The sequence below is a fragment of the Acanthisitta chloris genome, unplaced genomic scaffold (assembly GCF_000695815.1).
Source record: "Acanthisitta chloris isolate BGI_N310 unplaced genomic scaffold, ASM69581v1 scaffold23335, whole genome shotgun sequence".
Classification (NCBI taxonomy): Eukaryota; Metazoa; Chordata; class Aves; order Passeriformes; family Acanthisittidae; genus Acanthisitta; species Acanthisitta chloris.
In genome coordinates, this window is record NW_008675701.1 from 7,160 (window position 1) to 19,335 (window position 12,176).

The 12,176-nt window shown below is 49.6% G+C and overlaps 1 protein-coding gene across 1 annotated transcript in view; it reads right to left on the bottom strand.

The window, feature by feature from the left end:
• Positions 1-2,156: 2,156 nt before the first annotated feature.
• Positions 2,157-12,176, bottom strand: part of NRF1 (nuclear respiratory factor 1) — a 33,935-nt gene continuing 23,915 nt past the window's right edge. Inside the window, 2 exon segments of the mRNA XM_009075868.1 lie at positions 2,157-2,320; positions 10,503-10,559. Coding sequence (XP_009074116.1) covers positions 2,157-2,320; positions 10,503-10,559 — 221 coding nt within the window.

The following is a 12,176-nucleotide window of genomic DNA, read 5'->3' on the forward strand; positions in this document are numbered from 1 at the left end:
AAAATATCCCCAAATAAAGCCCCAAAATACCCTCCTCCCCAAAATACCACAAACCCTCCAAAATATCCCCAAATAAATCCCCCAAATACCCCTAACCCTCCAAAATCTCCCCAAATAAACCCTCAAAATACCCTTAACCCTCCCCAAACACACTCAAAAATCCTCAAATCCCCCCAAATCTCCCCCAATCCCCCCAAAACAAGTGAGTTGGCCACCCAAGTAGACACATTGGTAACAATTTATTGACTGAGGCAAGAATAGACACTGGGCAACAAGGGAAGGTCCATGCTCTGCTACTTGCCTGGTTGTTGTCCTTGTTTTTTGGGGGTGTGGGAGGGCAGGGAAGAACCTCTTGGGCTACAAGAAGGTCATTTCATTGCCAAGGAAACACTGACTTGAAGAGCCACTGACATGGTCACGATGACAATAGAAAAATAATCCTTAAAAAAAGGGATCAGGTGGAGCCCCAGGACTTTGTGTCCAAGGAAGGATCTCCCTCCCCTCAAGCAAAGGTCAGAAGAAATGTCATATACAAAGAACATCGGAGAAGTTTGGGGTTTTGGTTTGTGGTTTGTTTGTTTGTTTGTTTGTTTGTTTTTCCATAGAAAACAAGTCAATACAAAGATTTGCAAATTCCCTCCCAAGGAGGAGTGAGATGTGGAGAGCTTTGTTAATGGCCACTTGGAAATTAGAGTTAAAAAACCTCCCAAAAATCAACCCAAAATGAAACATAAAGCAGAACTGGAGCTGCTGCTGCTGCTGCTGGAGGGGTTGGCTGAGCACAAGGCTTTCTTGTTGAGGAATATTTGCCTCCCACAAACACTTCCTGAGGCTTCTTCTTGACCTTCCTGGGAAGGATTTTGGGGCGATATGGGTTAAAAATCCTCAGGGCTGTGCTGGGAGAGCACAGGGAAGGAGCAGAGGGTGGGTTGGAGGGTTTGGGGGCAACCAAAGGGAAGGGTCTGAGCTGGCATTCCCACACTACATCCCAGCTAAGTTTTTCCTGTGGGAATGGGATTCTCCACAGGTGGGGAGGGAAGGATGGAAGTGCTGAGGGATGGAAGCAAGGAAAGGGATGAGCCTGAGCTGACTCTTTGGCAAGGAAAATCTGGGAATGCGACGGACAAGCAGGAGGTGATGCAGCCAGAGATCCTCTAGAGCCATTGGGAGCACAGAGAGGTCACCCCAAGGGAAGGATCTGTGCTGGCATTCCTACACCACCTCCAAGCAAAGCTTTTCCTGTGGGAATGGGACTCTCCACAGGTGGGGAGGGAAGGACGGGGGTGGCAGAAGGGACAGGGATGAGCCTGAGGTGACTCTTTGGCAAGGGCCATGTGGGAATGTGCTGGGCAAGCAGGAGATGGTACAGCCAGAGCCCCTTGAGAGTCATTTCCACGCTGGTCTAGAGCCACAAAACCAGGAAATAATAATAATAATAACAACAACAATAATAATAATAACAATATTAAAGAAAAAAAAACAAAACCCCAAGATCTAAAATGGTTTGAAGAGCAGAGAAGTAAGAACAGGTCTCCAGTGTGCACCAAGGGGAGCCGAGCGGCCCCTGGAAGAGCATCATCCCTTCAGGAGGTTGTCACCACATGCTTTGTTTTTCCCAGGAGAAGAGTCTTTTCCCAACTTTTTTTTTTTCTTTTTTTTTTCCTTGGATTTTGTGGATAAGGGGTGGATTTTCCAATAGAAAAGTCTATGTTAAAACCTTTGCTGTCTAATTTGCCAAGTGCCTGGAAGGTGCTGGCGATGCTGTTGGAGAGGTGTTGGCAGAGGGTGGATGTGCTCCATACAGGCCTCATCCTGCTCAGTTCCATCAGGGAAAAATGGGGGTTAAAAGTTGGTTTATTTCCTTTTCAACCTCCTTGGAATGCAAGTCCCATCCCAAACTGGCTTCTCCCTCCTCCCAGAGCAGAGTGGCACAAGAAAAAAATGCACTTTCCACACATCATTTGCCGGTAGGAATACTTTTTTTCCTTTGATTTTTCTAGTATTTTTCCTTTTAAAAAAAAACGAAACAAAATAAAGTCAACAAAACCTTTGCTTCCAAAGCTGGGAGACTCAATGCCACCTGATTGCATCTCTGGAGAGGCATAAGAAAATGCTAAGAGACGAGGAAAATCACCAGGATCCTGTTGTGGGCATCGTCACTGATCCAAGGTCACCACCTCCACCGCCTGCCCGTCCATGGTGACAGCTGTGTCTGCTATCCTCGTGGTCACAGGTGCCATGGCCACCTGCACAGGGCCATTGCCTTGGGCCAGGCTGGTCACCACGGTCTGGTACATGCTGACAGGGATCTGCACGAGGCCTGAGGAGACAAAAGCAAACAGGAGTTGGGCTGGGAGGGAAGGAGTGGAGGAGGACAAGGGATGAGGTTGGAAGTAGTCATGTGTCATGGTGTGGTCACCAGGAGGGTTGGGGGATGGATTTGTGTTGCTCCAGAGGTGAGGTGAACCTGTTGGAGTGAGTCTAGTGGAGGCCATGGAGATGCTCCAAGGGCTGGAGCAGCTCTGCCATGGAGCCAGGCTGGGAGAGCTGGGGGTGTCCACCTGGAAAGGACAAGCTCCAGGGAGACCTCAGAGCCCCTTCCAGTGCCTCAAGGGGCTCCAGGAGAGCTGCAAAGGGGATATTGGTAAGGAATTCCTGACTGGGAGGTGCTGAGGCACTGGCACAGGTTGCCCAGAGCAGCTGTGGCTGCTCCATCCCTGAGAGTGTTCCAAGCCAGGTTGGATGGGGCTTGGAGCAGCCTGGGCTGGTGGGAGGTGTCCCTTGCCAGAGGGATGGACTAGAGAGGCTTTAAGGTCCCTTTCAACCCAACCCATTCCATGATTCCATGCAAGGACAGCCTGCAGTCAGGGAACACACCAGCCCAGCAATGTCCTTCTGGCCTCATTACTTATGGCTTGGTGGCCTAACTGTGCCAGAGTCTTCCACCATGGTGCCACGTGGGATGGCATGGGATGAGACGGGATCAGTAGGGTTGGGTGGCAGCGGGGCAAGCTCAGCCCACACCACAGGGCTGTCCAGCCACAGGGAGAGAAAACAAGGTTAAAGAGGAAAGAAACAAGATTATCTTTGGAAGAGGAACCCACGGCAGACACTTGGGAGGGCACATGAGAGACCTGCACAGCCAACCCTGTCAGGCCAAGCTTTCCTCGATGAGTGATCACCCACAGACAAAGAACACACTTCCAAACCACATTTTTCCACCTGATTTGCCCAGAATTGGGAACTATGGGGCTGAGGAAGGGATCAATTTGGCTTTTCCATCCCCTGGAACTCTACAGGTCACTCACACACCTCCCCCAGTGAAGGCACGTGAGGATCCCATCACTGTCCTGCCCATGAGTCCTGGTACAACCACCCAAACACTTCCTCCAGCTCCTTCTCCATCCCAGACAGGTCCTTCTCCCCTCACACCAAGACTGGGAAAGGGTAGTGTGGGACTGACCAGTAAGCCCTGGCCAAGCCATACTGGTTCTCAGCACTCACACATGGATATATATGACACATAAGGATAAAGGAGAGCAAGTCCCATTTCTCAGCCCATCCCCAATCATGGATGGGCCTGGCAGAGTAGGAAACATCTTCTTCCCAAGGGTGGCTCAGCTGTAGAAAGGGATCAGATGCCTCTGGGGAGAAGTTGGAGATGCCAAAGCCTTGGGTGTGTTTCTGGCCAAGGATGAAAGCCCAAATGTGTTGAGTCCTGGTTAGCCTGGTAACACCAACCAAAGTGACAGCCAAACAATGAGGGCCCTGAGGATATTGTGATGGGAATGGTGAAAAGAGGTGGAAAAACTAGCAAGAAGGACTGGAACAGCCAGGCAGGGACAAGGGAATGGCAGATCCTGCAGGCTGGGAAGATAACATGGGAGTAGAATGATGAGGTTTATCCCTGCCAAGCCAAAAGCAGAGGTGGTTACAAAGTGGGATTTGGACAAGTGAGAATTTAGACATTTCTGCAACTACCTGCACTCTGCTGGGGGAAAAAGCAGCTTTTGGAGTCAACAAATCCTTGCAGCCAACAGCACAGGATGTCCAGCCCTGCCCTTCCCTTCAGACTGTTTGACAGAAGGTTCCTGAAGAGACTCTCCCAAAAAAGCAACCCAATCCCTTTGGGTTGAGGGCCCTGCAGCATGAGCAGAGCTCTGTCCTGCCAAGGGCACTTGCTGAATAACACAAGGCAGCAGAGTGCAGCTTGGTGTCCTCAGATAACTCACTGTACAGACAGGAAAGCTTAGGAGTTAATCATTGGTGGCCAGGTGGGTGACCCCAGCAGAGCTCTGTGTGCTCTGCAGGGCTCCAACATTCCTCCTCTTGGCACCTCAAAGCATTCTGAGGGCTGGAAGCTGGGTGATTTCCCCAGCCAAAGGGCTGCCCCATGCCAGAAAGTTATGTCCAAATTCACCAGCTCACAGCCCAACCAAGAATCTGCCTTCCTGGTGAGGAGGATCAACACTGCTATGAAGGTGTGGAGTCAGGAGACGCACCAAGTACAGGGTGCTTTCTAGTAAGAATTTGAGGCAGCAACACACTGAAATGAATGCTCAGGCTCAGCTCTCCTGAGGAAAATCTCCTATCAGACCCTTAGGGAGAGCACAACACATCCCAGTTTAATCAGGACCTGGAGATGTGGCCTGGGATGCACCTCAAATCCCCATTCCAGACCACCAAGCCAACTAAGCCCATTGGGTTATTTGGGTTGCTAACCCCAAGGAGACTGTAAGAGCTCCCAAATGACACATGGCCAACCCACCAACCAGAGCCACCACAAACCCTCTGGGCAACAGAGCACATGACATGGTTGTCATGTCACATTGGAGGTTCAAAGCCAGGTTGGATGAAGTCTTGAGCAACCTGTTCTGGTGGGAGATGTCCCTGCCCAGGGCAGGGGGTTGGCACTGGATGATCTCTAAGGTCCATTCCAGTGCCTATACAATCTATGAAACCATGACACTAGCAACCTGATCCCTCCATGGTCTTCAGACGTGCCTGGTGGCCATGGTGCTGCCAAAAACAGGTGCTACCAAAAGGTGGTGAGATATGAAGACTCAAATGGGATCTTGAATTCGTTCAGCCAAGGTTTGGCCAAGGCTGGGCACATCATGGACCTAACCCCAAGGAGACTGCCAGAGCTTCCAAATGACATGGGTCAACCCAACAACCAGAGCCACCACAACTCCTGTGGACCACAAAGCACATGACATTAACAACCTGATCCCTCCACACTGTTCAAACATGCCTGGTGGGCAGGGCGCTCCCAAAAATGGATGCTAGCAAAAGATGGTGAGATGTGAACACCAAACTGGGGTTGAGTTCAGCTAAGGTTTGGTCAAGGCTGAGCACATCTTAGAATCCTAGAATCATCAAGGTTGGAGGAGACCTCTAAGATCATCAAGTCCAACCGTTAACCTGTCACTGCTGGAACCCCTAAACCATATCCTCCAGTGCCAGATCCAGACACCTCTCAAACACCTTCAGGGCTGGTGACTCCACCACCTCCCTGAGTAACCTATTCCAACACCAATGCTGGAGTGCAGAGAAGAGCAGGGAAGTGTCTGTGAGAGACAGCGACACACAGATCCCTTTCTGCATGGGATTAAGCTAAATCTCCTCAGCATGTGACGTAGCAAACCTTCCTGCCAGGGGTGGGGAGAGCCCGGAGGAGGAGAGCTGGGAGGTCTGCAGTGCATTAAAGCAGAGCTGATCGCCCTTGGGAGAGAGACGATTAAACCACTGAGATACTGTAATCAGGTCTGGGATTGGCCCTTGCTGCATCTGCTCAGACCTGCAGCCTGATTAGCCCTAATCTAGTTGGCATATGTTAATCTAAAGCATGGATTTCTGACCCTTTCAATTGTATTAAACCCAGGAAATCCAGTAGACACAAAAAAAAACCAACCCAACTTGGTGAGGCTTTGGTGAATACCTATCTGCAAAGAAAGTGGAGCTGTGCTGGGGAGTGTGTGAGGGATAAGGCAGGCAGGGAGAGCCAGGGGTGAGGCAGGGGAGAGGGATCCCATCAGATCCCACACAGTTCAGACTGGCTCCTGCCTGCTGGGGGACAGCAACAGGGGCGATGGATCACCACTGAATCCTGGGCTGCATCCCAAGGAATGTGGCAGCAGGGCCAAGGAGGGGATTCTCCCCCTCTGCTCTGCTCTGTGAGGCCCCACACAGCTCTGGTGTCCCCAACTGCACAAGGACATGGAACTGTTAGAGCAAGGCCAGAGGAGGCCACGGAGCTGAGCAGAGACTGGAGCACCTTCCCTACGAGGACAGGCTGAGAGAGTTGGGGCTGCTCAGCCTGGAGAAGAGAAGGTTGTGTGGAGAGCTCAGAGCAACCCGCCAGGAGCTGAAGGGGCTCCAGGAAAGCTGCAGAGGGACCCTTGGTTAGATGCTGCAGGGACAGGACAAGGAGCAATGAGGAGAAATGGAAAGAGGGAAATTGAGATGAGATCTCAGGCAGAAGTTTTCCCTGTGAGGGTGGTGAGACACTGGCACAAGTTGCCCAGAGAGGCTGTGGCCGCCCCAACCCTGGCAGTGTTTCATTCCAGGTTGAATAAAGCCCTGAGGAAACTGCTCTGGTGGGAGGTGTCCCTGCCCAGGGCAGAGGGTTGGGGCTGGAGGATCTCTGAGCTCCATTCCAAACCCTGAACATACTCTGATATGATCACACACTGAGCAGCACTGGCCACAGGCTCCTGGCAAGCAGGAAGACGCAGCTGGGCTGTGCCTTTGCTTCCCATCCAAGAACCTGCCCAAAAAGCCACTCTGGAAGGAGCAGTGAAGAGACCTCTAAGATCATCAAGTCCAACCATTAACCTGTCACTGCTGGAACCCCTAAACCCTAAACCATATCACCCAGTGCCACATCCAGACATGTCTTAAACACTTCCAGGGGTGGTGATTCTACCACTTCCCTGGGCAAACCTACCCCAGTGCCTGACGACCCTGTGAAACACCTCCCATCCTCAACAGGGATCAGAAGCCACCTGGGCAATATCTAGACATGAGGCCAGGGCAGAGCCAGATCCAGGTCCTGCCTCTTACCTACCTCCCACATGCCATGGAAAGACTTCTTTGGGTGAAGGATCAGCTGGCTTTGGTAGGAAGGAGGCTATGACATCACCTGACACCAAGGAGGGGAATGGGTCAGGGCAAGAGGGTGACCAAAGAAGGAGAAGAGGCACAGAAGGCCTTAGGGGTTGAGGTGACCACTATGAACCAAAGGATTAGAGTTGATTGACTCCAAGATGGCTGTGGATGGACCCCAATTCTGGGTCAGATGACATTTCAGTTGGGAACTGTGATGGGCTGTAGGACATAATGAAACCAGCTCAGGTAACATCCTTCAGAATCCTCTGGATTCTTTCCTCACCTTTCAACACACCTGAAGGTGAACTGATCCCCAACTCTGTCAAATCACTTTGCTTCCATCTCCTGGGGAAAACAGTACTACATGAGCTCAGCAAGTTAAAGTAGATATTCCTACGTCTTCTCCTTCCCCTCCTCCAGAGGCACAGGGCTGAGGAATCCAGCTGAAATTCCTAGCTCAGGAATGCACCACAGGGCCCTAGCCCAGGTCAGCAGATACCATCTACCACCTCATCACTAGGTTTCATTCAGAGCTAAAGGTGACTTTGAAGAGGTGATGGAAGAATTCTTGTTGATGACTCAAAATGAGCAGTTTGGGGATCTTAAATGCACTAAAATCAAGGAGGGGAATGAAAATCAAAAGAAAATTAAGCTAGAGGACCTCCAGAAACTTAAATGTTTGTCCTCAGTGGGCAGCACAAGGAAAGGGCACTGAGCACCCTTTGGATGTAAAAACATCAAGACAATGCAGGTAAGTAAGAACTAACCTGTCTTTGCCACAGTGGGACTAAGATGTGAGCTTGAAGTGCACCCTGGAAGCTGCACTAGATGTTAGAGGTGGGGAAAACACCCAGATACAGCTAAGCAAAAGGTTGATGAGGCTCTGGAGCAGAGTCTCCACTGTTGGAGGTCTATTAGATTCATAGACTCCTAGATTGTTAAGGGGTTGGAACAGAGCTCAGAGTGCCAGCCCCCTGCCCTGGGCAGGGACATCTCCCACCAGAGCAAGGTTGTCCAAGGCTTCATCCAACCTGGAATGAAACACTGCCAGGGTTGGGGCAGCCACAGCCTCCCTGGGCAACCTGGGACAGGGTCTCACCACCCTCACAGGGAAAACTTCTGCCTGAGATCTCATCTCAATTTCCCTCCTTCCATTTCTCCCCACTCCTCCTTGTCCTGTCCCTGCAGCTCCTAACATAGAGTCCCTCTCCAGCTGTCCTTCTCTGCTCCTTCACAGCAACAGGAGCTGCTGCCTCAGTGACCCATAAAGCCACTGGTTGGGACCTCCAGTCCTACACCATCAGAACATCGTGGACCAGGATGCAACATCATGTTTACATGGCTCATCCTTCCTCCCCCTCGTTCACCTTCAGCACAGACTGACAGATGTTGGTATTTTGTGTCAAGGTGTTGTTTGAAAACCCAAGTTTGGATGTTTGGTTCTTGCTTATCTCCAAATCTTGGTTGGAGACCAACCTTCCATCTCTAGCTGTGAGAGGACACCACCAGCATCTTTGATACATTCCTGTTTCCTTCCTCCCTACGAGGAGGGAAATCTGAACCACTTTTGGTTTTATCACTTTATTTCTTCCAGATCTTAGGGGGACTTTGAGCTTTTGGGAGTGGTTTGGGGATTTTTTGGAGTTCCTTTTAAGCTGCACACTTGGAGACAAGAATTCTAGGGCTTGGAATCCTGATTTACAGGAGTCTCCATTGCTGGAGGGAACAGCCCAACCTACAAGTGACACACACACAGGGGCTCAGCTATGCTCATGGAATTCTCTCCTCTGAAGCCTCCCATGGAATGAGGAGGACCTCAGTGAGCCAAGCTGATCCCCAGGCTCTCCCCTAGTCCTCACATACTAGTCCTGAGTCCTCAGGACCACCTAAGGTTACCTGTCTCTCCCTCTCCCCTTCATGGGGTGAATTTCGAGCTTGATAACAGGCCCTGGACAAGATCTGAGCCAGAATAAAGCTGTGCCTTCAGGCTCAGTCCTTACCTAGACCTCACACTAGTGCTGAGTGAGTCCCCAGGACATGTCACCCTCAACCCAAGGCAATCTGGTGTGCAGGAGAGGTGACAAACACACCAGGAGTTGTGTCTAGCTGTGGAAAGAAAGCTTTTTCACTGCACTCCAAGGATGGAAGCTTAGTGAATAACCCTTCTAAGCTCCCTGGATCAGCTGTGGAGGGAAGGGCACACCTGAGAAGATTAAGAGTCTCTTGTGGTCAGTCATGTCTACAGGAAATAGAGTTAAAAATAGAGAAAGCACAGCAACCCCTCAGGGCTGCTCCAGTTCTCTTCCCTCACAATACTTCCTGTTGATAAAAAGGAAACACCTAGGGATAACTCAGGGTCGCCTCTAACTTCCTCTTCTCAGGAACCTATGATTGAGACTGGATAATCATCTCATAGGGATCCCTGTTATATATCGTATCAATTCTATTTTGCCATAAATACTTTACTGACTTCCCTGTCGTGATTTTACCATCCCCAGGAGCTCTTCCAGAGGAAGAATTGCCTATGGAGACTGAGCTGTATCCTCCTTTTCTAAACAGCACATATGATTTTATTCAAGGCTACTGTGAGAAAGGCACCAGCTACAACTGATAAAGGGTTCTACTACCTGAATGATAAAAAATAAAGTCATTTGACTTGCATTATTATTACTTTTTAAGCACTGAAATGTTGCATATAACATGAAGCAGATAAATATATTCCAATGGAGCAGATAAATATATTCTAATGGAGCAAACAAATACCTGGCAGAGTTCCTGCAGGAACATCACTCTGGGCATCCTTGCAAATCACCAATGGTGTGCAAAGAGAAAATGTCAAGAGACAGGTGTGTCTGTGCCCAAAAGCTGCTGGATTTCAGCACCCACAGAATCACACATACAAGCTCTTGTATCTCCCTACCCTACTGTGGGACACCTACTCCTTCCCTTAGGTTTCTGCTCCAACACCTCTTGTTTCTTACAGCTGGAAGTGTATCTGGGTGGTTCTCTCTTTGATTTGCTGCTTTAACTCTGCAACCTTTAAAGAGCCAAAATTTACAAATCCCCAAATCACAGCATGCCCAAAAGCTCAGAACTGCTGCTGTACAACACAGGCTTTGAGCCCACCTCTGTCCAAACTATTTCTTTCCTTAAGCACTCACTCCCAGAGAGCTCAGCTTGCATCAGTCTAACAGGATTGGGCTGTACCAGAGCAGCACATCCCAAAGGCATGTGCATTTCTACCCCAAATGGTGTCCAGGCACATAACAAAAGACAGATAGATATAAACCCTTTAACCCCAAGAGACACCAAGTAGCAAGGAATCTAAAGGTCCAAGTGCAATAGCAGCTAAATCCCAATATTCCAAACTACCACCACAAAAATCCACTCACCTGATGAACACTCTGCTAGGCTCCACTTGCAACCTGAATAGTCTGCTGCTAGGAAGCCTGACAATAAAATGCAAGTGGAAAAGGCTGAGAAAAGGGCAAATACCACAGTTGGGGAAGGGGAGGATTAAGTGGGGTAAATAATGGAGTCAGGAAATACATCCTATTGCTTACTGGTTGGATTAAATAATTCAGTGCCCACATAGGAGGAGAAAAATTCAATGACCACATGGGAAAAGAAAACTTCAATGACCACATAGGACTAACACCCCAATATTAGGCAAATCAAATCTTCCTAACTCCATACAGAACATTGTGTAAGTGGGAGGTAAAGTAGGAGGTAAGAATTAGATACTACCAGCTATTTGTTCTGTATTTTACAGAGATTTAGATGAATGGTTGAATTGGCCCTGAGAGGCTCCATGAGAAATGGCTGCACAGAAGAGAGAGTAGTCAAATCCATCCTGGAGAAGCTAAGGTCACCTTCAACAAAACTCTCCACAACTGGAGTAGAGGGATGAGAAATGAATAAGAAGCAGAAATGGTTGCCAAAAGGGAATTTCTATGGATCCCAAGAGCACAAGGCTGGAAAGGTCATGGAATCCAGGCACCCTGGAAGGAGCTCAGTGTCTTTTTAAGGCTACCAGAGAGTGAGATCTCGATGAGTTCCACAGGTTGGTCCAGATCACATGTGAACACAGACATTAGCATATCCTACAGAGCATTTAGCACATGGAGATATAAAGCAGCCATTGTGCTGGCAGTAAGGCAATCTGTAACCAGATAGTCTCTGGCTCCATCTAAAAGCCATTTTCCCAGCATTTTGCTGCCTTGTTCTGCAGGAGCCTCTCTGCCACAACAGAGGACACATTCATGGCCAACCAACAGGTCCAAAGCGAAGGTTCTCTCCCCCAGTGCCCCATTAGTGCCTCTTTGCTGGGGAATATTGTGCTCTTAACCCACCAGAGGTGACATGAAGTCCCAGGGAAGGGATATGCACAGCTTTTGGAGGAAGGGGTTCCAAGCTTTACCTTGGAAAGCTGCAGGTCTGGTGTGCCTGCTCTAGCTACCAGGAGGTAAGACTTCTTTTTTCCTCAGGGGAAAAAAGGCTTAGACACACACCGAGAGGGACTTTTTTTTCCCATCTTCCTCAAAGCATCTCCTTCAAATCCAGCTGCAAAAGCATCCCTGCTACAAACCAGCACACACAGCCTTGCTGTTTGCCATGTCACAATGCTTTGGTATCTGCAGGAACAGACATGTCTTCTTCACGGAATCACAGGATGTCAAGGGGTTGGAATGGAGCTCAGAGACCATCCAGTGTCAACCCCCTGCCCTGGGCAGGAACACCTCCCACCAGAGCAGGTTGCTCAAGGCTTTAGCCAACCTGGAATGAAACACTGCCAGGGTTGGGGCAGCCACAGCCTCCCTGGGCAACCTGTGCCAGTGTCTCACCACCCTCACAGGGAAAACTTCTGCCTGAGATCTCATGTCAATTCCCTCTTTCCATTTCTCCCCATTACTCCTTGTCCTGTCACTGCAGTTCCTAATAAAGTCCTTCTCCAGCTTCCCTGGAGGTACCAGAGGGACCTGTTGTAGAATAAGACAAGGGACCTGTTTGGCACAGAACCCCCATGTCAGACCTGCCCCATCCTCGGCAAGGTAAGCAATAAATCC